Here is a 25,651-nt window from a genome sequence, read left to right as displayed (position 1 = left end):
CTCCCCTCTGGGTACCCAGAGGAAGGCCCTGGCCACTGGCTCCACAGCCCATCACCTGGAGGTGACGGACGCCAACCCAGTCCTGCCTGGAGGCCCTGGTGAGCTTGCCCAGCGCTGCTCCAACCTCTTCCTGAGCCCACAGGGCAGAGCCAGGGGTGGCCCAATGGCCTGAGACGAGGGGACTGGGCTGAGAGGAGCCTCCAGAGAAGGCACATCAGACACAGACTCCTGTCAGCTCAGGCATCCTGGCCTAAGGAGGCAGGGCCCCCAAAAGAGCCAGGTCATGGCGCCATCTCCAAGCTCCCAGCAGGCCTGCTGCAGGTCAGAAGGGCCACATCCCTTCTTGGGTCCCTGACCTCATTGGGCCTCACCTGAAAACAGGCACCCAGGCAGTGGCCATGGACAGGCAGGCCACGAGCCTCAACAGGGATGGGCCCCAGGTCACAGGGAGGGCAGTCTTTATTTCTGGAAGGGCCCTGGAGCAGGAGGCTGCCTCTCGTCCACCCATCCTTCTGTCCTCAAGACAGGTGCTATGGGGCCACAGCGGCATCAACAGCCTCCCTCAGCTGCTGCAGCAGCTCTTTGGGCCGCAGTGAGAACGCGCTGGTGTCCACTCTCTGGAAGTTGGGGTGTGCAACCAAGGAGGCCAGCACCTCTGTGATGCGCCCAGCATCAAAGGCTGCCTGTTCGAAGCCCAACCCACCACCGTCCTCAGCGGCCGCCTCCCTCAGGACCAGGAGCCTCTTCTCAGCGATGACCTTGAGGAAGTGGTAAAACTCTTCAAAGTTGATGCCCGAGCAGGACCTCATGATGACCTGGGCAGAGGGAAGAGGCCAGTGAGCTGACACGATGGACACAGTCCAAGTTGCAAAGGATCTGACATGCGCCCAGTCCCCAAGGACGAAGAGGGGACCAATAAGACAGAGGTGCTGAGAAGCCGGGCAGTGACCAAAGGAATCTGAGCCATGCAGCCTGAAAGCCTCCCCCAGGGCTCAGCCCAGGCTGTCCCACAGTCACAGCCGGCACCTACCCACAGCTCGGCCTGACAGCCACACCCGCCCTGAGCCTGCAGGCCTCCCAGGGACCTGGCACTGATAGCCTCCACACGCAGCTGCTCCACCTGGCAGTGGTGGTGCCAGTCGGGCATGGAGTCCCTCCACTCGCTGACCTCTTCCTGCACGGCACATAGCTCCTGCTGCAGGAAGCGCCACATGTTAGCCAGGTTGAAGCCATTGACCCAGTTGTGGTTGATGGAGATGGTGTCGTCCTGGAAGGGGCACAGTACAGGCAGGCCTGAGCCCATGGCAGGTGCCCCCAACTAGCCCACATCTCCTGCACCAGGAACCCACTGTGGGGTCCAGCCCTCTGCAGCCAAGAAGGCCTTCCTGTCTCCCAGCAGGGCTTGCTCAGCAGGGAAGTGGGTGGTGGGCTCGGACCACCTCAGCCAGTGAACCCAGAGCAAGCAGACCCAGGGACCGGGAGAGGGTGAAACAGAGGTTAGGCCTCAGTGACACCACCTTGTGAAAGGGTCAGCCTCACCCATGAGCCACCCCATTCCAGCCCCACTCTGGCTGGGAGAGTGGGTAGGTGGTGCTGCCGTCTTCCTGCAGGAAAGCCCCTGATAGGGGGCAGGAGAGCAGCACATTACCAGGTTGTGCACCTGGTGGTGCCAGCCACTGGGCACAAACACCATCTCGCCCGCCTCCTGCGTGATCTCCAAGGGTGGGCCCGCAAGCTGGCTCCGCGGGTGCAGGTGCGTATCGCAGAGTGCCGGGGAGGTCACGTCATAGGGCAGGTTGCCGTGGCGGTCCCGCAGGGCCTCTTCCTGCCCTGGGGGGAAGAGGAGCCACTTCTTCCTCCCACAGACATTGACAGACCAGCTGAAGGAGCGGAAGATGTCAGCATGGAACGGGGACCTGCAGCAGCAAGAGCGCCTGGTTCGTGCCCGTAGGGGCTGGTATGGGCTTTGTTTGGCACCCCAGAGGCCTGGTCCAGCTGAAGGAGGGGTGGCCCCTTGGTCTCAAGGAATGGCACCCACTGTGAAGCCTGTGCCAAGCAGACCCCTCCTGCCACCCTGAGCCTCCCGGTCTGCTCCGTCACCGGGTCCCTTTGGGTTCCACATCTGTGGCCTCACCAGCTGCCTGCAGGCCCTGCGTAGACAAAGCGGTAGTCATCCACATCCAGTGCGTCCCAGAACTCATTCAGCCAGTCGGATGAGAAGTACACAGGCAGGGTGAAAACGTCCTCCACCGGGAAGTCCCTGTGAGGAGGGCACAAGGGCACCACCGACAGCACGTGAGGCACGAGGACTAGGGCAGCACGAGTGGGGCAACTGAGATCACTTGGCTTCAGTGGAGCTTTCAGATGGCTGCAGCCCCCAAAGAGCCCCAGCACCTACTCTGAGCCAGCTGCTGGTGGGGGAGTGGGGTGGGGGCAGTCTGACCACAATGGTTCTGCTTATGAAAAAGTACTGATCATGCCTATAATCCCAGTGCTTTGAGATGCTGAGGTGGATGCATCACTTGAGCTCAGGAGTTCAAGAACAGCCTGGGCAATATGGCGAAACATAGTCTCTTAAAAAAAAAAAAAAAAAAAAAATTAGCCGGGCATGGAGGTGCATGCCTGTAATCCCGGCTACTAGGGAGGCTGAGGGGATCTATCTCAAAAAAAAAAAAAGAAAAGAAAAGAAAAAAAACATACTGATCTCCCGAAGAAGAACACTTGCAGCCATGCGGAAGACAATCCAGTTTCTTTTAAACAGATTAAAGTGCCTCATGGGGAAAAATAGCTCCTTTTTGTGCAGCCAGGGGCCACCTTCATCAGAAAGGCCTCTGGGTTCCCGCAGCGCTAGGGAAGGCAGCGCCTCGGTGCGTCCCAAACCCCATTACCTGCACAGGTGCCAGTCTTTGAGGTAGAGACAGCCCCTGGGAGAGGAGTAGCCCCCCTCGATGTACTCTTTCCAGTAGGTGATGTAGTCTCTGAGAGGCATGTGCTCTTTGGGGTTCGAGTTGTATTCTTGGACCCCACAGTTTGCAACTGGTACAACCACGTCTCCTGAAACGAAAGTCAGGGACGGTCCATGCCATCTCCCTGGGCCCCGTCCTCACTCCAAACCGTCTGCAGAGGAACTCTCCAGGGCCACGCGCCTGGCCCCCCTCACCCTCCCTGGTGCCCCTCTCTAGGCAGAGGCCTCCTGGGCCTGGGTCCCGCCGGCCTGTCCTCCCCGCCCCGGGTCTGTGCCCACCGCCCCACCGTAGGTCCGTAGCAGGTGGTCGAAGTCGGGCCTCCCCGCGGGCGTCACCCAGCGCCGCCGGCTGCCCCAGCCCTGCGTGAAGGCGCTGGAGAACACGCAGGGCAGGTTGGGCAGGAGGAAGCCCCGCACAAAGTCGGCGTAGGAGAAGGCGCCCGGCTCCGAGATGAAGGCTACCCGGCCCGGAGCCTGGCCGACGCCGGGGACACCACCCCCCAGGCCTCGGAAGTGGCGGTCAGCAAGGGCGAGCGTCTCGCGGTCCATCCAGCTCCGCACGGGTCTAAGGACCCTCCTCCTCACTTCCGCCGGAGCGGAAACGGTAAGGACCAGCCTCGAAACCAGAAGACAGAGAGCGCCGCGTTTCCGCCCGACCAGCCCCTGGGCCTTCGGCCCTACACGCATGCGCGCGGCTCGCCGCGGTCTTCACTGCGCAGGCGCCGAGGGGTAGAGGCGCCGCGAACGCCTGTGGGTCACGTCTGGCTTTTCCCAGGTGAGCGAGAGCGGTGGTGTGTTTGGGGCCCGGCCCAAGCCGTAGCGTACTCCCTCGGCTCAGTCCGCGCGCTGTGGCTGACACCCCGAGTCCTCCTTCCCACATCCCCGGGGGGTGGGGAGTATGCGGGCTGCGCTGGAAGAGGGGCGGAGACAGAGGCGGTTCTAGGGGTGGGAGTGCGGTGGTGCGGGGGCGCCCAGGGATGGTGGGACCCAGAGGGAGAGCTGGGGGGCCCTGGGATGGTGGGATCTGGCGGACATAGTAGGGTCCTGGAGGGGACGGTGGGGACCTGGAGAGGACGGTGGCACTTGGAGGGGATGGAGACAGTGGGGATCTGGAGGGGACGGTGGGACCTGTAGTGGATGGAAAGAGTTGGGACCTGGAGGGGATGGGAAGAGTGGGGACCTGCAGGGGATGGTGGGATCTGGAGGGGATGGGGAGAGTGGGGACCTGGAGGGGATGGTGGGATCTGGAGGTGATGGGGACAAGTGGGGACCTGGTGAGGACGGTGGGGACCTAGAGAGGACGGTGGCAGGGGGCTGGAGGGGGCAGGGTAACCTAGATGGGAGATCTGGAGGCGGACGGTGGGACCTGTAGTGGCATGGAAAGAGTTGGGACCTGGAGGGGATGGGAAGAGTGGGGACCTGCAGGGGATGGTGGGGATCTGGAGGGGATGGGTGAGAAGTGAGGGACCTGGAGGGAGTATGGGTAGGGATCTGGAGGCTGATGGGGACATGAGCTGGGCTGACCTGGTGAGGACGTTGGAGTAGTGACATGAGCAGTGTTTTGCCGAGCTTACAACTGGAGTTACCCCAAAAGTGGCGGCAAGGGAGTTTCCCACACTGTCCTCAGGTGGGACCAGTTGGGATACCAAAGAAAGAAGTGCTAAATGCATGGTGAGCCCAGGGCGGTTTTTTTGGTGGGGCATGGGGGGGAGACAGGGTGTGCAGTGGCGCAATCACAGCTTACTGCAGCCTCCACCTCCTGGGCTTGACTAATTTTCCTGCTTCAGCCTCCCAAGTAGCTGGGACTACAGGCATGAGCCACTATGCCCAGCTTAGTTTTCTGGGTTTTTTTTTTTTTTTTTTTGTAGAGACAGGGTCTCTGTGTTGCCCAAGCCAGTGTCGAACTCTTGGGCTCAAGCGATCCTCCTGCCTTAGCCTCCCTGAGTGCTGAGATTACAGGTGTGAGCCACTGCGCCAGGCCCTGCCTAGAACTTTTGTTAGGGGAACTTTCATATAGAGTGGGCTGCAGCAGTCCTCGAGATGGGCAGTAAGGGAAAAGGGATGTCCTGCCTAGGTTTGTCTCTTGGAAGAGGGATGGGTTATGCAGTTTATAGGAAGGTTTCAGGAATTTGGCTCAGGGCCAAGGTCATTTTCTTTGTAGTAAACCTAGATACTTTCTTCCATGCCTGGAAATGTTCAAGGCCCTGGATTGGGTTGAAGCCTGGTGGGGAAAACCTGTGGTTGGGGCACAGAGGGGTCAGGGTACTCTGTGATTTTCAGCCAGGACACAGAAGTGGGGGCCAAGGGGGACCCTATGTGATGTATGTCTTGGTGTGCTGGAGAAATCAGCTCAGACCTACCCACATGGATGCAGAGGGGAAGATAGCAGATTTATTGCCCATGAAGCCTGGCAGGCTGTGTGCACATAGGCGCTCTGTGAGAGAGTACAGAGTCTGGGCAGCATTTCCCAGGCATCTTGACAGGGAGACAGAAGGAGGAGCAGTTAGAACCGCTCATCTCTCGCAGAGAAAGGAGAGGCAGCTTGTGCTGGTTTGCACACAGTGAGAGGCCTTTGAGTTAGGTTTGGAGGTCTGATGACAGTCTAGGGGCCATCAGACCGTGACTGTGTCTTGTAAAATGTGGACACTGGGCTGTCTCATTCCAGACCAAACAGGCATGCTAAGGGAGAGAGGGGCACCTGCCTTCCCTTTATGAAGCAATGGAAATGTTTTATTTACCCTTATGAGTGGGGATATGGGAGGTTCTAGGAGTGCTGGGGCTCAGCCTTGCTGGAAGACTCTTTCCAAGGGGTGTGAGGTTTACCCAGGAGAACAGGGAGGAGCAGAAGAGGGAGGACCAAGGTCTGAGGAGTTGGAGGGAGGACTAGGAGGAAAGTGAGTTTTGGAAGTCTGAGTCCAGGTAAAGGTGGGATATGGGGGCAGGGACAGGAGGTGGAGAGTTGTTTTGGGGATTGTGTGATTCAATGTGTGCTATGGTCCCTTCCTGGTCAGCCCCATTGTGACTTGTGTGGTCACGGTATGCAATCGTTTATTGGTTTTTTTTTTTTTTTACACTAGAGAATCAGAATGTCTGGAGAAGTTACAGTGCGGAGAAAGAATCACCTCCAGTTCCATCCAGAGACGAGTGGGTTTTTTTGCTTTGTTTGTTTGTTTGTTTGGTTTTTGAGACGGCATCTTACTCTGTCGCCCAGGCTGGAGTGCAATGGCACGATTTTGGCTCACTGCAACCTCCACCTCCCAGGTTCAAGTGATTCTCCTGCCTCAGCCTCCTGAGTAGCGCCTCCCAGGTTCAAGTGATTCTCCTGCCTCAGCCTCCTGAGTAGCAGGGATTACAGGCGCGTACCACCATGCCCGGCTAATTTTTGTATTTTTAGTAGAGACAGGTTTCACCATGTTGGTCAGGCTGGTCTCGAACTCCTGACCTCATGATCTGCCCGACTTGGCCTCCCAAAGTGCTGGGATTACAGGCGTGAGCCACCACGCCTGACTGAGATGACCGGTTTTTATTTCCTGGTGCAGAGCCGGCTTTTCCACGTTCCTTACATTCATTCATTCCTTCATTCTCGATCTCTGCTCTTCTGTCCCCCCAGTCCTTGCCTATACGTTCACGCGCGTGTGCACACACACACACATACACAGAGTCTCTTTCTCCAGCGTGTATAATATATATATGTAAACTTTTGCTGCTTTTAGCCTTTTGTTTTTTACTTGACAATATGCTGTAGCATCTTGCCACATACTGACCTCAATATTGACAATTAAATTGACCTTAATCGACCTTGGTCCCTGGTCCGCAGGGTGCCCCCTGGGGTCAGTGTCACTGCTGTATACACAGGAGGCCTGGAGTGTTATCAGCTCTCATGGAACTGGAACACAGGCTTGTGTCACCCAGAGCCCCCTAGGTCAGCCCTGGGATCGCTTGGGAATGGCAAGAAATCCACATTCTTGGGCCCCACACAGTACTCCATTAGGTTGTTTTTATTGTTTTTGTTTTAAGACAGGGTCTTCCATTGTCACTCAGGCTGGAGTGCAGTAGTACAATCTTGGCTCACTGCAACTTCTGCCTTCTGGGCCGAAGTGATCCTCCTACCTCAGCCTCCCAGAGTGCTGAGATTACAGGTGTGAGCCACTGTGCCTGGCCAGGAGGGGTTTTAAGTCAGCACTTTGGAGAAAATGCAGTACGCTTTGTGCCGAATGTGTGCTCCTCTGTCACTGTGTTGAATGCAAACAGCTCCAATGAGCGTATCTGCACCTTATGGCTAGAGTTGAGAACCTCTGAGGGAGTGGAAAGAGGGTCTGGGGAGGAGAGGAGGGGAGCCTGGAAAGATTGGCTGCACCCTACCGCCCCTGTGGGCACACACAGCCACCACTGTTCTCACTGAGCTTCTTGGTCGCGAGTTAGTGGAAAGTGTGCAAGATGTTTGTTCTGTGACTGTGGAAATTAACTAAAAATAGGTTGTTTACTGGATACTGAGCCTCACTCAGGGGATCCTTGAGTGATGGAAATGCTGAAAGAGACCCATTGTACAGATTGTCCTGTGTGCTGAGCCATCCCTGTGCTGCAGACTTCCTCCTCAAGAGCGTCACTTGTGTGGGTTGGCTGCAGACACCTTTGGGCCCCTGGCCATGACCTCCCTCGAGGATTCAGCTGTGTGTTCTCAGGGTCAGCATGGGTCTCCAGGCCCATACCTGCACTGGAGGAGGCAGGTTGCAGATTGCAGCAGGCAGGGACACCGTGAGGGCTCCAGGACTTAGCCTAATTGCAGAACTGTGTGGTACAGGAGGGCATTGGCACAGCCCTGTTTCCATGTGGTGTGGTTGTGGTCGACTCAGCACAAATTCACTGGGTGCCTATGGTGTACAGCGGGCCTTGCGGCCCTCCCATGACAGTTGCCTTCTCTAGTGTGACAGTCATGAAAATACCAGCTCTCTTGAGTTTTGCTTGGGCCGTGGTTGGTGACAGTGCCTTAGGAAGGTGAGGAAGCCCTCTGAACAAAGACCTGAGGAGTGGAGCCACCAATGAGACTTCCCGGCATGGAAAGGCTGCTGGGAGCAGAGGGCAGGGGAAGGCCAGGGCGGGGAGGCCACACGTCCCGCAGAGCCCAGGAGGCTGTGGTGAGGAACTTGGATCCCATTCCAAGTACACAGGGAAGGGCTTTGGGCAGAGAAGTGACATATTCTAATTCTGTTCAATGACTGTCTCATTGACTGCTGGAGGGGGAGTGGGTGATGGGGACAGCATGAGGTCAGGAGGTTGCCTGAGAGGTTGTCCAGGTGTGGAGAGAGGGAGGACTGCCTTGGATGGTAGAACTGTGGAAAGTAACTAAAAGTAGATTGTTTCCTGGATATTGAGTATCACTCAGGGGTCACACATATGATGGAAAGACTGAAAGAGAACCATTGTACAGATTGCAGTGTGTGATGAGTGAGTCCCTGTGACTACGACTCCTTCCCCAAGTGTGTTGCTTGTGCTGGTTGGCCCAGACAATACCTGTGCCAGGTCAGTGGCGTGGTCTTGGGGTGGAAGGCGGGGACACAGCTGCCAGGACATGCTCATGGCATGTTTGTGAGGGGGAGGAAGAGAGGAGTCAGAAGTCCTGGGCCGGTGGTGCCTTTACTGAAAGAGGAACCGACTCTGGTGCTGCTACACTGGGGTGCCCATTAGGGGTGGGAGGAGATGCCCAGCAGGTGATAGGGGAGGAGCTGAAGGAGGGGCTGTGAAGTTGGGGTACCCATTAGGGGTGGGGGCAAATGCCCAGTGGGTGATGGGGGAGGGACTGTGAAGTTGGGGTGCCCGTTGGGGTTGGGGCAGATCAGTGAGTGATCAGAGGTCCAAGTTTGAAGCGTGAGGGAGTCTGGCCGTAGTGGGTGTTTGGGAGGTAGCGGCTTGTGGGTGATGTTGAGTTTCTGGCCTGTGTTGTCTCACCTGGAAAAAGAGGGTGCAAGGAGGAGAGGTTGTGCCCTGTGCAGTCAGGTACATGAGGAGGCCAAGGCCAAGGAGAGTGGATGCAGGCGCTCATGGAAGTAGGGTTGGAGACCTGGAGAGGGTAGTGGCCAGGGAACCAGGGTTCAGTGACTCTCAGCAAGGCCCCTCGGCTCAGGGACCAGGTCCAGCTACCACGTTTTTGTAAGTGAGGTCCCGTGGGGCAGCACACCCTGTGTTGGTGTCTTGTGTGTGGCCACTTTCTTTCCACCCCAGCAGAGCTGTGTAGTTGTGATGGAGACAATGCATGGTCCTTCACGGAGAGTGCAGTGCCTGGCATGGGAGGGCCGGAGAGGTCTTGGGGCTGAGAGAGAGAGGGTGGGATCAGGGCCCCAGGAGGAGGGTCTGGCCTTGGAGGTGAACAGGGACCATGTTCTCCCATGGCCTCTGTGTGGGGCCAGGCGTGTCGTCGGGTAGGGGAATGGCTGGCCAGCGTGGGGGTCGTGTCCAAGATTGGGCTGCTTCTGATGTTCCGTGGGGTGTCCTCACTTCTGTCCTTGCACTGCATCTTCATTGGCTAAGGTTTTCTGGGAACGAAGCCCTGGAAACCTGCAATTGGAAAAGCATGGCTACAAGTTTCTCTTCTGGCTTCTTCCTGGGTTGTTGTCAAACTTGAATACTTTCCTTGTATTTATTGTTTAAAATGTGATAATGAGAAGAGCCTTGGTTGTTCATGTCCTAGTTGTTTGGTCTTTTTACCTTCTTTCTTTTTTTTCTTTTTTTAAAGAGACGGAATTTCACTCTATTGCCCAGGCTGGAGTGCAGTGGTACAATCACGACTCACCACAGCCTGGACCTCCCAGGCTCAAGTATCCTCCCACCTCAGCCTCCTGAGTAGCTGGGACCACAGGTGCACACCAGCATGCCCAGCTTTCTTTTTGAATTTGAGACATTTTAGAGCTGGTGACCTTAGGTCTTCTGGTTATTTTAACAGTGGGTAAACAGGTCCAGAAGGTGAGGTGATGTTTCCAGAGCTGTAAACTGTGCTGCAATACCAGTAACAGGATTTCTCCAGGAAGTTTGTGCATAATTTCCCTCCACACTCCTGGAATACCTCCCAACCATGCCTGCTTAGCAATGGTTAGCACACGTTCACTGTCCATGCCGTGTCTAGCTCTCTGTATGGAGGTGGTGGTGGAGAGGTGTGGTCCCTCCCCTTGAAGGCCAGGTATGGCTGAGGTCTGGGCAGCCTCTTCAGCCAGGAGCACAGGCACAGCAACTCCAGGGCTAAGCAGGGAGGGCCACGGCCCCTCCTGTGGGTACTGGCTTGCCTGACTTTGAGGACCATGACTGAGTTGGTATAGTTTATCCTCCTCCTAATTCTGAGAAGCAGACATCTTTGTGTACCCATAGTCCAGAACCTGCTGGGTGGCCCTGCAGCTGCTGTGGCAGAACAGCATCATGGGTCCTGTGTGTGGCCTGCCGGGCCCTCGCCATGGCCCTGGTGGGGAACAGGTGGCCCTGGAGGGGGCAGGTGCTGTGTATGGCCCACTGGGCCCTTGCTGTGACCCGGGGGGTGCTGGGGTGTAGCTAGGTTGGCCATGGTACTGAAGGTCTTGGCGCCCTCTTCTGTGTCTCCTGAGGGGCCATGTGGGGTGCTCAGGTGAGTGTTCCCCTGTTGCAGAAGAAGGTGCAGTGAGATACCTGCTGCCTAGGGCTCCCTCTGGTCTCCACCTGGTGGTGACAGATGGTATCGCCTAGGAAGAGCAGCTCTGGCCCACCCGTGGATCTGCTTGGCCTTGGTATGTGCCAGACACTGGTGTGCCAGGCCCTTGGTGTGTGCTGTGAGCCCACCTGTCAGGCCCTCCCCAGAAGAAGAGGCCAGTCTTAAATCTCCCAGAGCCTTCCTGGGCAGGGAGGGTGCGAGGTGCTTTGTGTGTGTTGATGTTGGGATTCCCTGCAGTCTGGCTGAGACAGGTTCTCACAAGGTCTCCCGTGGGCTTCGGTCTCCCATGGGCTCCAGCCTCCCTGAGCCCTGGCTGTCCTCTGTGACTGGGTGCTGTGGTCACTGCTAGCCTTGGCCTGTTGCTATCCCTGCGTTGCGTGTTCCTCGAGAGTGCAGAAGCCTCCCCTTCCCGGCAGTCCCAGGCCTTGCAGCGTCTTCCAGAAGGTTCTCTGGCACCTGCTCCCTTCACTGCTCAGTGGCAGTCAGAGGCCGTGTCATCATTGCGGGCCTTTGAATGTCTCTATGTGTCTGCTCCCCTGGACCTCCCTTGGTGCCTGGACTGTGTCCTGTGCCTCCTTAAGAGCTGCTTTCTTGGAGTTGGGAGACATGGTCAGCCAAGGTGCCCTGGGTCCTTCGAGCTTTCATCATGATAAGCTGCCTACAGGGTCCCTCAAACCCTGACATTTTTGTTATTTCTAAGTCTCGTATCTTATTTTGTGTTGATGATAGAATTCTGTTACTTAATATGGCAGCTTCCTTTTTGGCTTCTCCTAATTTCAGGTATAGTCAACCCTCAGTACCTGTGGTTTGGTCCCAGGACTTCCTGCAGATGCCCAAGTCCCTGGGGTGAAGTGGCGTGGTATCACGTGTCCCCTCTGCACATTCTGCTGTCAGCCTTATGCCATCTCTGTCACTTACAAGCCTGCCATGGTGGCATACTGTGGGGGTAGTTGGTGCTGTGTTGCTTAGGGAATAAAGATAGGAAAAACAGTCCATGCATGTTCAGTGCAGGGACAGCTCTTTTTCTTAGTATTTTTTGACCTGTGGGTTGCTGAATACACGGATGTGGAGCCCAAGGATGTGGCGGGCTGGCTGTACTGGTGATTAGTGATTAGTTCACACGACCGATGAGAGCTGGCGATCTGTACTAATGTACAGAGTGGACACCGACAGCTGATTGGCATGTATGCGTGTCTGGGAAATTCAGTCCTGACCTTTCTACAGAGATATAAGAGGAGTACTGGGAGATATTTGTGGAACACTTGAGCCACATCAGTGTAGAAGTTAGATTCATTGTGCTATGAAGGAGTTGGGTCATTTCACTTTAATGTGACACCTTACTTTTGTATATATTGAGCACATTGTGAGTGAAGTTTCTTCCTCCTCTCTTCCCCTTCTCCCTCTCTCCCCCTCTTCTCCTTCCTCCTCATCCTTCTGTGTGTGAGTTTTTGTGGTTAGGTGTTGTCTGTGGCCAGCTCTGTTCAGATACTAAAAACAGAGAGACCAATGGCAGATCCTGGGTGTGGCAACGCCCTGGCAGTCATGAAACGGGTGGATTCAAGACAATGGCAGGCTCTAGGCACTCCTGCCTGCCAGGCCAAGCCAGTGCTTGTGGGTGCTCCTGGGAGCTCACAGGGATAGTCCTGCCTCAGGGAGTGGCTATGCTGTGCCGAGCACCTGAGAGTGCCCTGCCTGACCTCATGAGGCTGTGGGGCCACACAACTGTCAGCCCTGCTCAGGGATAGGGGCAGGAGGGAGGGGCTCACTCACTTGCCTGAGCCCGCAGACTCGGGTGGAGCTGGTTGCCCTGACTCTGCACCTGTGTTGCTGGTGAGAGGAAGTGTGCCAGGATCTGTGTGGCCTGTGCTCTTCTCCCTGGGCTTTTGCATGAGGCAGTGGTTTCAAATGCTCTTGGAATTGTAGCACCCAGCTGAAATTAGTTCTGGTACCCCCGTCATGCATGCGTTTATTAATTTTAATGTGATTTTCTGTTGTTTATTATAAACATCCAGAAAGCCTTTTATTGAACCATTATGTACAGAAATACCAACAAATCAAAACAGAGCCTGCAAAATCACAAGTGCACCCAGGGCACCGGGTGGACAGAAGCAGCCCCATAGAGGCCCCTGCAGGGCCTTCCCCTCTCCCCAGGTGCAGCCATCTTCCTGACCTCCTAATGTTGAACTTTTCATATGCTTACTTTCCAAATGAAATAAAATTTGTACAAAGTCTTGATGTCCCCGAATAGAAACATCTTAGGGTGTTGTGAGCTGAGAGTTGGTGTGTGGCATTTGCTGCCTAAATATTTACTGGCATCAGAGAGCAGTCTGGTGTGAAGGACCCACACCCTGGAGCAGAGTGGCCTTGCAGATGTCATACGCATCACCCAGGGGCTGCAGTGGGTCTGAGATGGCTTCCACCTTCCTGTAGGGGGCCCCAGCCTTCATGGTCTCGGCCGTCTCGGCACAGTGGGCTTCCTGTCTGCCTGGATCCCAGGTGGGTGCTACACACGTGGTAGATCTGCGTCCCTGCTGGAGAGCCCCGGGTTCAGGAAATCCCTCATGCTGTAATGGGCATGTCCGCAAGGCAAGCCTGCTTACTTCTGCCCGCAGAGGAGACGGCATCCTTAGTACCCAACTCGCATCCTCTCTCTGGCCAAGAGGGAGAAACCAGTCGCGGCCCCAGGCTGCTTGCCACGCAGGCATTCTGGAAAACAGTCTGGGCCGAAGCTGCCATGGACACACAGGGATGTAAGGAGAGCTGCATCCCATCCACATCCACCCAGTCTCGTCCTGTCTAGGCTTCCAGCAGGATTTCTCATTGATTAGCCTGATTGGGACCGAATCTGTCTGGTCACAGGGTATTCAGTCAAGGCCACCCCCTCAGCCATGTCCCAGGGGCCCAGCTGCACAGACATCTTAAAGCCCCAAACATCCATCCCATTCACTCAGTGATGGGTTGTTGCTGAGGAGGGTAATGAATGAAATGGGGCCCTTCTCCCTCACAACTTCCAACCAGATGAGCAGGCAGCACTCTCCATGTGCTGAGTGCCATGCCCTGGAGGGAGGGCGGATGTGGGAGAAGCTGGGTGGGGGCTCTGCCTGTGGCCACATGGGCAAGCTGTGGACTGGGGAGACTAGCCAGGCAGCCACCACAGTCCAGCCACACCTCCTTCCCTGCAGTGGTTGTGCACCCTGTGGTCTGCGTGTGATAGCATATTGTGTGTTCTCAGATGGCTGCGTCCTCATATATCCTATAGTTAGGGTCCCATTTGATGCAGTCTCTTCAAATGCAGGTGTGGCTTTTCAGTGTGTCTTATCTAGTCTTGTGTTGGGGACATGGTGTCTAGTGCAGCAGTTGCATGAAAGACCTGGCTCTTGAGAGTGTAAGCTGTATGAGCTGCAGGAACCAGGGACCAGATCAGGGTAGGTGGTGCCCAGCAGGGCATTTGGCACACAGTGGGACTCATGAATGTGCTGCCAGAAAGTGGAGGACCCCACAGCCTCTAGCCGTGCCGTGGAAAGCCCACACTTTTTGATGTCTGGGGGAATTACACTGGCTGGCTGTCCTGTTTGTATAAGTAAAGTCATGTTACAGTGAAATTCTGTTAGAGAAGTGGGAGAAATGCCACTCTACCCTTGGACCCCTCTCTGCTGTCAGAACCTTGGCTAGGCATCGCCGGCCTGGCTCTGACCCTGGCAGAGTCCTGCACTAGTGCCTGGATCTCGCACAAGGCCCTCGTATTAACTTGCACAAGGCCCTTAACCTTACATTATCTGTACGATGAGAGAGTTGGGCTGCATGTTCCATGAGGGTTCGTTCAAATCTATCATCCAAGACTTTCCAAACTGTACTGATAAATGTAGATGTGAAAACATGATAGGACACCTTCATTGCTTGCAGCTATGTAAAACTACATACATACAATAAGTTAGTACACGTACGTGTTACTACTCAGTTCTGTAGAACGCTGTAAGGTTAGCTGGGGTTATGAGAAGGGAAAGCACTTGTCTGCAGGATTGTTTTCTCTATGCAATGAAGTTGATGAATGGAAGTTTCTGAAGGGGAATGTGCGTCTAAAGGGAACATCACGGCCAAAAGACAGTGCTCCTTGGAACGGTCTGAGAGTACATCCTGGGACTGAGGTCTAAGGCCCAGGGCCCTGGCGAAGTCTCCAGTGATGTCCTCCTCAAGTTTCGTCCAGCAGTGGACACTGATCCAAGCAGTGTGGCTTTGCTGGGTGCAGGGACATAGAGTGTGGTGAGGGAGATGACAGTATGAACCCTCTGCCTGGGGGATGGGCATGAGTCTGGGACTCAGGGGTCCTGGTTCCAAACCAGCCCTCCTGCTCTGGCTGCTCCTCCTTCACCTGCCGAGAGGGTACAAGGGCTTTGTCCTGCAGCCATAGGTGGATAGAGAGTCAGCCATGTGCTGCAGCCTGTGTGAGCCCAGAGCTGCAGGGGAGGTGGCATCCTTTCATGGTTGCTTGTGTCTCCAGTCCACGGGTGATGGCACAGTGTTACTGTCTCTTCTCCTTCAGAGGCAGAAGAGGCCTGGACCTTGGCGCAGACAGACCCAGGAACAGATGAGCAGGGACATCTGCATCCACGCCTGGCCATGCACCTACTACCTGGAGCCCGAGAGGCGATGGGTTGCTGGACAACTGTCCTTAACGTTGCCGTCACTCAGGTTCATGACTGACAGCACTGGAGAGATTCTGGTCAGCTTCCCCCTCTCCAGCATAGTTGAGATCAAGAAGGAGACTTCTCATTTTATCTTCAGCTCCATCACCATCCTGGAGAAGGGCCATGCCAAGCACTGGTTCAGCTCCCTGCGGCCAAGTCGAAATGTGGTCTTCAGCATCATTGAGCATTTCTGGAGGGAGCTGCTGCTGTCTCAGCCTGGAGCTGTGGCAGACGTGTCTGGCCCCAGGACCCGGGGCAAGGAGCTGACGGGACTCATGGCCGGATCCCAGAAACGCCTGGAGGACACGGCGAGGGTCCTGCACCACCAGGGCCAGCAGCTGGACAGCGTCATGAGAGGCCTGGACAAGATGGAGTCAGACCTAGAGGTGGCGGACAGGTGGGCTTGCTGTGTACACTTTGCAGGGCACACACAGAGTAAGATGCACGTGTGCGGAGGCTCATTGTGCCAGGCACCGTTCCAGGCCACTGCACCATATTTGCCCACATCCAGCATTCTGAGATCATGGCTGTGCACCTGCTGTACATGCTTAGCGGGTACACACAGTAAGATCCAGCACTCGGAGACCGAGGCTGTGAATACACTGTGCGCTCTGCTGGAAACACACAGTGAGATCCGAGTGAGTGCTGGCTCACTGGGTGCCTGGCACCACTGCTCTCCACTGCACCATGCTGAGTCCACACCCAGCAAGCAGAGACTGTGCTGTGACCTCCTGTATACACTCCTGTTTCTGGCTTCTATGTGGTGATGGGGATAGGCCCTGGCCTCTGAGGTCACAGAGGGTGGAGTGAGGTCTATCTTGATGATGGCCTCTGTTAGTGAGGTGTCCCCTGTCAGTGTCTGTGGCTCCTATGTGGTAATGGGGATGGGCCCTGGCCTCTGAGGTCACAGAGGGTGGATTGAGGTCGGTCTGGGTGACAGTCTCTGTGAGTGAGGTGTCTCCTGTCAGCGTCTGCCATTTGTTCATGAGCTATGTTCTCCTGTTATGTTTCTTAGTATGAAAATCCTAGTGTATGTCCAGAAAATTTCTTCAGTTTGTTTAAGAATGCTTTTCTTTTTCCAAGTCCCATTTTTGCTTTCTGAGTCCTGCTGTCTTCTGTTTGGGTACTCATTTCTTATTTGGCTTTCTTTTAGTGTTGCTATTCTAGTGTATGTTTCTGGTTTTTATCTTCCTACCATTTTTCATTTGTACTTATAATTTCTTAGAACTCTTTCGTGTTCCTCCAGTTTCCTGGAAAAACCTTTGGGTCTTACATCATGGCCTGAGCATCTTCTCTGTTTGGATATTATTAATAGTCTTGTTTTGCTTATGGTTTCTGGGTTTTCAAGGTGCTTGTTTATTGCCTGTCTTTTTTGTCGCGGTCATTTTTCCTGAGATGGTGTGTGTGGGGCTGAGGTATCAGCCCCGGCCGCTTTACTGGGACCCTCAGTTCCTCGTCCTGGGGTCTCCTGTCTGGAGCATGAGTCTTGGAGGGCTGCTTTCTGGCTCAGGTAGAAGGTTCACTCCCTCTGCCCTCAGGTTCCATCCAGTCCCTCTTCTGGGACCCAGGGGTGCCCACTTGGGTGGGTCCATCTGGGAGCCGAGGGTCTCCCAGTGCAGTGCCACATGGACTTCTGCCTGCGTGTTCCTGGTTCTTCCTGCCCGTGCTGGGAGGGTGCTGGTACTCCTTCCTCGTCACCCCATGGGGCTCTGGCATCCTAATTGCGTCATCTCTCAGCATCCCACTGCTGGCATACTGTCCGCTTTCCTGGATTTGCCAGTCTGCCCCCTTTTCAGTGTCAGGGTGCCACTGTGTTTGTCTGTTTCCTTTGTCTTTGGAGAAGTGTGTGTTGAGTTTGCCATCCTCTATTGCTCTCTGCCCCTTTTTTAAGGACACGTCTTTGAGAGCACGTGTGTATGTGCACGCGCACGCGTCTGTGTGTGTCTATGTGTGTGTCTGTGTGTTGTCTGTGTGTTTGTGTCTGTGTGTGTCATCTGTGTGTGTGTGTTTCAGTACACATAGCTCAGGTTTTTAAATGCTTTCAATTATTTTTATTATTTCTTGAAAAGTCGTTTTGAAGCGTGTTGTTTCTCGTTTTGTGATTATTTGGAGGAAAGTGAGAATTTCCTCCCAGCACCCACAGCTGCAGTGGGCAGAACCTCTGTGTCCCTGGAACCCCGCCTCAGCATTGGCCACTGTCCTTCAGCCCTAAGGTGGGGTCATATTGGTGCATCAATATAGCATGCGGGTTAGTTGGACTGAGGTCACATCTTCTACTTGACTAAGAGGAGATCCTTTCAGTCAAAGCTTTGCTGGCACAAGACTGGAGCCGGAAGATGACAGAGCCCCCGACAGTCCCAGCTCCTCTGTGTAGCTGGCAGGTGTGTGTTCTACCCTGGCCAGAGTCTGCAGGGGGCCAGCAGCTGGAGCCCCAGGGACAGTCATAGGCCCAAGGCCATGACTCTGTTGCTCGGATCAGTTCTGGTTCTTTTAAGGTCTTCAGCAGGTTGCACGGGGCCTGCCCGCATTACAGGCCCAGCTGCTTTCCTGGGAGTCCACCAATTTCTATTTAATTTCATGGACACACACACACCATCACAGACACGTGCAGAGTAGTGCTTGACGACTGGGCCTCCTGGCCCTGCTCTGTGGACACTAATGTGACCGTCCCGGCCTCCTGGTGAGGTCCCTGCCCCGGTGAGCTGGGACCAGCCCTCTGCCCTCCAGCCCGTGGGATTCTGGAGCCCTCCCCATGGTGCCTCCACTCTGGCTCCTCCCTGCCCTGACTCGTTGCTGAGGGGTGTCCCAGGGCTGGACCCTGAGAGTGTCTGCAGGGGGAGGTCCGGGGATACTCGCAGAAGACTGAGCCCTGGCCATAGGTGAGGGTGCTGTGGTCCTGGAGCGGAGGCTGTGGGTGCACAGTGTGGCTTTCCCTTCTTCCTGGGGTGTCGTCCTCCTCCCAGTCACAGACAAAACAAATGCCATGGAGAAGGAGCATCTTTTTCTGTGCCCAGCCGAGTTTCCACGTGGCCACCTGGCATCCGTGCTAGCGTTGTGTGCGCCCAGAGACTGTGTAGAGGGAGATTGGGAGGAGGCTGCCAAGGCAAGCGACCTGCAGTCCTGCCGGGCTGACGACCTCAGTCCTCCTGCCTGGCGGGAAAGAGCTCTGAGCACCAGCACTAAGAATGAACCAGACACGAATGCAGGCAGGCACAGGGCCTCACTCTGACATGCTCCTTGGCACATGAGAATGGGGTTCCCGAGGATCAGCTGAGAGCGCGCCTGGCCGGCAACGGGGCCTGTGGTGGCCAGGATGGGTGGTGGGACAGGTGGTGGGGCTGACGCAGGGTGGCGGGCTACTCCTGGGAGACAGCTGCTGAGCAGGAGAGAGACATGGTGGTGCAGGCCGACACAGGTGAACATAGGACGGCCTGTCCCATGAGAGTGGGAGACACGGGGCAGGCTCTTCACCTCACAATCAAGGCCACAGTGGTCAGGGAGCACTAAAGGGGCCCAGGTACTGGGTCAGATGCTGGTGCTGTGGGTGGAACTCTTGTTTCTCTGGCTCAGCCCATCTTTGGGTAACCCACTGCATTTCCAGAAGGGACAGGTCCATCGCTTGGTGCCCGGCTCATTTCCCCAGGCCCACAGGCAGGGCTCCCAGCCTCCAGGACATGCAAGAAACAGAACAGACACAGCAAGACAAATCTGACACAGGATTTTGAAAAGCAGGTCAGAAACAATGTGAAAGATTGGGGCCAATTATATAAAGACTTTGTTTTTAAGTATAATTAATTTTTGCAGCTTTATTGAGGTATTGCTGAGAAAACCTGTGTATGTTTCAGGCATGTGGCTTGGTGCTGCGATGTTTGTACCCACTGTGAAGTCGCCACCACAGTCATGCCCATGAGCACAGCTCTCACCTCACATGCCTGTCATTTTGTTCCCTTTTTCTTTTTTTCCTTGAGAGTGTTGAGAACACCTAAGATCTGTGTTCTTGGCAGATTTCAAGTGTATTATTAGTATGGAGAGCTGCAGCTACCATGTCATTACTGCCCAGAGCTTGTTCATCCTGTAACCAAAGGTGGCCCTTGGCCACCCTCTCCCAGCTTCTCCACCCGCCCCACATCTGCCCTTCTCTCTGCTTCTGTGAGTTTGGCTTCTTGAGGTCCCACATGCGTCATGCAGGGTTTGTCTCTGTGTCTGGCGCCTTTCACTCAGCATAATGTGCTCCATGTCTGTCCATCTTGGTGAAATGGCAGGATTTCCTTCTTTTTTATGGCTGAATAAAATTCCATGGCGTATAGACACTATATTTTTGTACCCGAACTCAGTTCTCGGCCACTCATTGCTTGAAAGCAAAACCCAAGAGATGAGCTTTGGTGAAAGGAAAGTTAGCTTTATTAAGGAAGCCAGCAACCTCTGGGTGTTAGACTCATTTTCAAAGACCACCTCCCTGAGTTGTGACTACAGATCAGGGGTTTTTAAGGGAAATTAGGGGAAATGATTAAAGCACCCTTGTGAAACCTGCAAAGTCTCAGATGGGCAGTCAATCCTTGCTTTCTTGGTCAATGCTTTGTGGCCTTCTGCAGGCACCATCAGCCTGTTCTTATCAGGCTGATCAGCCCATTCCCGAGCTGTTGGTTCCCAGAGCTGTTGAGTCCCAGAGTGAGTTGTTGGTTCCCAGAGTTGTTGGTTGGTGTATTTTCTTTTATTTCTGTTGAAGGTCCTGTTTTCCCAAGGCATTTTTAATAATCTACAGACTCAAGCAAAGCAATAATTAAATTCAAGTAAACAAGCTTTTCTCTTAAGTTGGAGTCAGTACTGTTCCATTTTCTCAATCCATTCGTCTGTGGATGGACATGTGGTTTCCATGCCTTGGCTATAGTGAAGCACGATGCAGTGAACGTGGGAGTGCCGGTGTCGCTTTGAGATACTGGTTTTATTTCCTTTGGCTATTGTGGAGGCTAAAGCAACTCTATCTTGGATGCTAATCGGCTTTGTTAACATCTGATTAACCCCAATTCTGGGGATGCCTCTTAAGATTTCTACCTCACTTATTGTTCCTTGTGTAAGGGCAGGTACTTACCACATACCCTGCCCTTGGGCAGGTTCATATGGGATTCTTTTCCTACGGGGTCTGTCCTACACATATGCCCCCTGTGGTGCAGAAGCCCTGGGTCTGGGGGCCATGGTGTGGGATCCACTGCCTCATCTCACCGCTGCCCAAGACACAGACCTGCCTTCCTGTGCATAAGTCGCTGTTAGATGCTTCCTTCTAAGAAACGGGGTCTGTCATCTTCTTTCTGCAGCCTCTCAGCTTCCTCACGTCACAGGCAGTTTTACACAGGCCTGCCCACCGTGGAACAGGTGTAAACCCACAAGCAGGATTGCGGAATCATGGTGGTTCTGAAAAGGAAAGGTTCCCTTGTCCCCCTCACAGGGCATTCGACAGGGGGAGTGGCTGGCTTCTTCAGTGCCCTGCTGCCCAGACCTCTAGGGGAGCATACAGACGGGCAGGCTGTGGGTCTCCAACCCCACGATAGCATCTAGGGGTGGATGTTTACAGCTCCTGGAGCCCCAGTGGGTGTGTGCTACCATGTGCTCTTTTAGTTTAGCCATCTGTAGGTGGCTTGTGTTAACCAGCTCAATTAGATCCTCTATCCTGTTGCAAGGATAAAGGGCTTTCTGTATCCTGGGATTCTTGCCTTGGTGTACCAGAAGAATGAGATTGCACGTCGGCTTGGAAAATAAGTGCAAGGTTTTATTGAGTGGAAGTAGCTCTCAGCAGATGAGGAAGCCCAAAGGGAGATGGTTTTCCCCTGGAGTTGGGCCACTCAGTGGCCTGGGCTCTCCTCCAACTGCCCCAGCCAAACTCTACATCATTCTGCCCGTTGGTGGCCTGCAGCTGTGCTGATGCCTGTTGGTGCATTCCTGTCAACATCCAGCCACCCTTGTGTCCCTCTGCTGATGTGCTCCTCTTGATGTCTGGCCACCTGTGTGTCTGCCTGCTAGGGTCTCAGGGTGTTTATAGGCACAAGATGGGGGTGTGGCAGGCCAGGGTGGTCTTGGGAAATGCATTTGGGCAGGAAAACAAAAATGCCTGCCTGTCTGTCCGTGAGGATGGAGCCCTAGTCAGGGACCATGCCCTCCTCTACCCAGCATTTCCCTTCCCCTCTTCCATATCATTTAAAGGGACCACGCCCTCCCCTTTCCAGCACTTCCAAAACTGTTCCTTGTTAATTTTTTGAGGAGCCTCCATGCTTTTTTCCGAAGTGGCTGGATATAGAGATTTTTAAAGTGTGTGCACCCATGTCATTGTGTGCTTGGCAGGTCACCTCACAGCACTGTGATCAGAGCTGGTGGCCTGCCCTGCTCCTTCAGGAGGCACAGGAGCATTGTAGGCCTTTGAGGGGAACACTGAGGAAATGAGGGGGTCACAGGAAATTGAGAGGACTAAAACCAGAACCTGTGAGAGGGAATCAAAAGTATTTTGCCTGGAGAGGAAAGCTGACCAAGACTGCCTAAAATAACTGATGGCTGTCACTTGAGACCTTTTTCTTTAGAAAGCTAAACTAGGTCCTTTAGTTGTATAAACTAAAAGTAAAATCCTAAGCACCCCAGCTGACTGAATGGATCCCCTCTTGTCCAAGGGGATTCCAAAGTAATTCTGAAAAACTAGTTCAGACCATGAAAAGAAGGAGGGGGTCAGACATGCCTCATTATGCCCTCCTCCTCCTGCAGGTTGGAATAGGAAACACTTGCCATCAGTCATCTCTCAGTGCAGCCACCTATAAGACCTAATCTCCGTAACAACCTTGGCCTCCCCCTATCTCCAGCCCAGACACTCCTTTCAGTTGATTCCAGGTTTTTATTTATTTTACTTTTTGAGACAGGGTCTTACTCTGTCACTTGGGCTGGAGTGCAGTGGCGCAATCACAGCTCACTCCAGCCTCCAACTCCTGGGCTTAAGTGAGCCTCCCACCTCAGCCTCCCACATAGCTGGACCACAGACATGCATTACCACGTCTAGCCAGTTTTCTTTTCTTTCTTTTCTTTTTTCTTTTTTTTGAGACGGAGTCTTGCTCTGTCACCCAGTCAGGAGTGCAGTGGCGTGATCTCGGTTCTCTGCAACATCTGCCTTCCAGGTTCAAGCAATTCTTCCACCTCAGCCTCCTAAGTAGCTGGGATAACAGACACACACCACCATGCCCAGCTAATTTTTGAATTTTTGATAGAGACAGGGTTTTGCCGTGTTGGCCGGGCTGGTCTCAAACTCCTGGGCCTCAAGTAATCCACCTCAGCCTCCTGAAGTGCTGGGATTACAGGTGTGAGCCACCGTACCCAGCCTAGTTTTTAAATTTTTTTGTAGAGATGGAGTCTCACTTTGTGCCCATGCTGGGATTCCAGGTTTTTAGATAATAACTCTTAACTAAAGGTGACAGGAATGCACCGACAGGCACCAGCTCGCCTGCAGGCCACCAACTGGCAGAACGACATGGAGTTTGTCTAGGACAATTGGAGGAGAACCTGGGCCACTGAGTGGCCCAACGCCAGGGGAAAACCATCTTTTAACCAATTGCCAATCAGAAAATCTTTGAATCTACCTGTGACTTGTAAGCCTCTGCTTTGAGTTGTCCCGTCTTTCCAGACTGAACCAATGCATTGATTGATGTCTTATGTCCCACTAAAACATATAAACCCAAGCTGTAACCCAACTACCTTGGGCACATGTTCACAGGACTCCTGAGGCTGTGTCACTGGTCATGGTCCTCACATTTGGCTCAGAATAAATCTCTTAAAATATATTACGGAGTGTGGGTTTTTTGTTTTTGTTTTGTTTTGTTTTTTATCAACAGTGGTAAAATAATAGGAAAGAAAATTTGGCTTAATAAAAGCAACATTTCTGACTATATACAGTTGTTGAAAGCCTAGTAAGTTATCACATGAGTAGTGCGTCTCTCATCTCTGTTGGATTGTGTAACGTGACTCACATTGGACACTGGCCCAGAGGACCTTCAATCCCCTTTCAGTTTTGAGATTCCTAGGTATGAGTATGATTTTTCTTCTTCTTTTTCAATATCAGTTTCCTTTAAGATCTAATTTGCAAATTAGTCACCTTTAAGAATATCCCAGCCGGGCGCGGTGACTCACGCCTGTAATCCCAGCACTTTGGGAGGCCGAGGGAGGCAGATCACGAAGTCAGGAGATCGAGACCATCCTGGCTAACATGGTGAAACCCCGTCTCTACTAAAAATACAAAAAAATTAGCCAGGCATGGTGGTGGGTGCCCGTAGTCCCAGCTACTCGGGAGGCTGAGGCAGGAGAATGACGTGAACTCGGGAGGCGGAGCTTGCAGTGAGCTGAGAGCGTGCCACAGCACTGGAGCCTGGGTGACAGAGCAAGACTCCGTCTCAAAAAAAAAAAAAAAAAAAGAAAAGAAAATCCCCTGTGCGTGACCAGGTGCCACTTTGATACACAGAATATTTCTGGACCCGGCCCCAGCCATTTAGATCAGGCTCCTGCCTGTCCTTCTGTCTGCTCAGAAGCCTCCGACCATCCTCAGCAGTGCCCTGATAGTGGTGCCTCTGCCCACGTGTGTTTCCAGCAAACAGTTAGGGCGCTGCCTGTCTGAAATGGGGTAGGTCTAGGAGGGGATGTCCCAATTGTGTGGAGAGGCTGGCGAGGGCCTTTGCATGGGGTCTGGGGATTACACCTCCCGTGGTGTAGTACTGCCCAACAGCTGCTCTAGGTGTCTCCTTAGGCCCAGTTACTGTGCACAGCACCCAGGGCTGAGCGTCCTGGTCCTGCCGTGCCCCACTGTTTCTGGCTGTGCTTAGGGCCGTTTCTTCCTTGGCAGTGCTTCCTATGGGTTGAGGTAGGAGCATGCCTCCTGCCAGGGAGCCCAAGAAGGCAGGGAAGCAGGTTGTTCACCTCGATCTCTTTTTTTCCAGATAAGAGACTGAGAGTCAGGGGAACTTTATCCAGGTGAGGAGTGTCTCGGATGTGGAAGGTCAATTCCCTTAGTCCTCTGTTCTGAATTGTTCCTTTCTCTGTGGCCCCAGAGGCCATCCCATTCTCACATTTGAGTTCTGGGATATTGCTGGTGCTGTGCCTTTGTTTCTGGTTTTCAGTGGGAGGAGTGGAGCCAGCTGGTGTCTATAGTATGATTTTGGAACCAGAAATCTCCGCGTTCATCCCTAGACCTTCACTATAGTGCTAGGAGTCATCCCTGTAAAAGAAAACGTGTGAGTGTTGCTCTTGGCAACTAAAACAGACCATCTTGGGTGCAGCTACCACTTTGACATTTCACATCCGTCTACTGCACCACAAATATTACAGTCACTTAGAGGTAAGTCAGGGCAAGGAAGCCACGGAGTGCTCACTCATCTACCTTCATCAAAATCCCAAATGCCAGTGAGCAAACTCACTGTGCACCTTTTGTTTTAATTTGGATAATAATACATAATCTTGACTAAGAACGGCCTATAATAAGTGCAGGCTGAGGTCATATGATGTCTTCCTATTGATGTATGAGATACTGAAGCCAACGGCGGGTCTAGTAACTGCAGTTATTTTAAAGCAGGGGTTGATGTGATATATTGAGATCTGCAATAACTAATGTGATGAGATTTCTGTTGGTGACAGACAAAGGTTCAACTAATACTCAAGCTGTCTACATTCAGGATGGAAGGAAATGCCATGTTCAACCGGAAGTTAGTGAAAGTAGCCATGATTTTCCCCCTGTAATCTTGCTAATAATTCTAATAGGCTGGCCCATGGCAGTTAGCTTAGGTGCAGTGTCACAACCATGGGAGCCATTCCTTCAAATAAGCCCATCCTTCCCTCCCCCCGACATACCCACTGATTCTGTTATCTGGAGAATCCTGACTGACGCAATCACCCCTCTGGGCAGCATGGGGAAAGAAACAAATGAGCTCAGGGTGCTTCAGGAACAGCCTGGACATTTCTGGATCTGCCCCAAGGGAAGCCCTTAGCTCCTGTAGTTGCAGGACAGAGCTTTCTGAAAACAGAATCTGGAGTCTCCTGCTGCAGGTGGCTGAATTCTAACTGCGCATGGCATCTGTTGTGACATTGAGGGCGTGACCGAGATGGAACGGGACCCTGAGAACCCCAGTGCAGACATGTGACTGCAGCCTGCAGAAGCTGGGGATGCTGAGTCCCTGAAGGCTGCAGAAACTTCCTGGCCAGTAGAGGCAGCCCTTCCTCCCAGTCTAAGTAGATTCATCCTGCAAGACGTGCTGGGTTCTCCTCAGCTCCTGTCCCCACACCTGTAGATGTTCAACTAGACTCCAATTCCAGCAGAGGCTG

The 25,651-nt window shown here is 53.7% G+C and overlaps 2 protein-coding genes across 13 annotated transcripts in view; one reads left to right on the top strand and one right to left on the bottom strand.

Annotated features, from left to right (window-relative positions):
* SNAP47 (synaptosome associated protein 47) overlaps positions 1-25,651 on the top strand; it is a 52,041-nt gene that overhangs the window by 3,619 nt on the left and 22,771 nt on the right. For 6 of the 9 annotated variants that reach the window (XR_002517196.2, XR_002517198.2, XR_002517197.2 and 3 more), the window contains exons 1-2: positions 6,043-6,109; positions 15,175-15,716. Coding sequence is in view for 5 of the 9 variants with exons in the window: in XM_021926522.2 (XP_021782214.2) it covers positions 15,220-15,716 (497 nt within the window). In the remaining 4 variants the exon portion in view is untranslated. Of the gene's footprint in view, positions 1-3,626; positions 3,741-6,042; positions 6,110-15,174; positions 15,717-25,651 lie in introns of those variants that run through there. The other 3 variants (XM_031655128.1, XM_031655123.1, XM_009186058.3) reach the window with 3 other exon arrangements.
* On the bottom strand, positions 317-3,735 carry JMJD4 (jumonji domain containing 4). Of its 4 annotated transcripts, none has more exons than XM_031655098.1 (6): positions 3,253-3,735; positions 2,889-3,054; positions 2,135-2,260; positions 1,649-1,916; positions 1,031-1,267; positions 317-815 (listed from the first exon to the last, which is right to left on the bottom strand). In XM_031655098.1, exons 1-6 carry the CDS (start codon positions 3,650-3,652, stop codon positions 531-533), a joined length of 1,482 nt encoding a protein of 493 aa, XP_031510958.1. In that variant the 5' UTR covers positions 3,653-3,735; the 3' UTR covers positions 317-530. The 4 variants fall into 4 exon arrangements, with proteins under 4 accessions (XP_031510958.1, XP_031510975.1, XP_031510959.1 ...); XM_031655115.1 differs by having other exon boundaries at positions 1,086-1,267; XM_031655099.1 differs by having other exon boundaries at positions 1,121-1,267.

The sequence above is a fragment of the Papio anubis genome, chromosome 1, assembly GCF_008728515.1.
Source record: "Papio anubis isolate 15944 chromosome 1, Panubis1.0, whole genome shotgun sequence".
NCBI lineage: Eukaryota > Metazoa > Chordata > Mammalia > Primates > Cercopithecidae > Papio > Papio anubis.
The sequence above is the reverse complement of the archived record's forward strand: the minus strand, read 5'-3'. Positions and strand labels throughout refer to the sequence as shown.

Bases quoted from the DNA above. Each gene is read 5' to 3' on its own strand.
- JMJD4 (XM_031655098.1), bottom strand. From the start codon at position 3,652: ATGCGTGTAGGGCCGAAGGCCCAGGGGCTGGTCGGGCGGAAACGCGGC. The intron at 2,261-2,888 runs GTAATGGGGTTT...CCCTCCTCACAG, and splicing joins AAAGACTGGCACCTGTGCAG to GGACTTCCCGGTGGAGGACG. The intron at 816-1,030 runs GTAGGTGCCGGC...CCCTCTGCCCAG, and splicing joins GCTGTCAGGCCGAGCTGTGG to GTCATCATGAGGTCCTGCTC.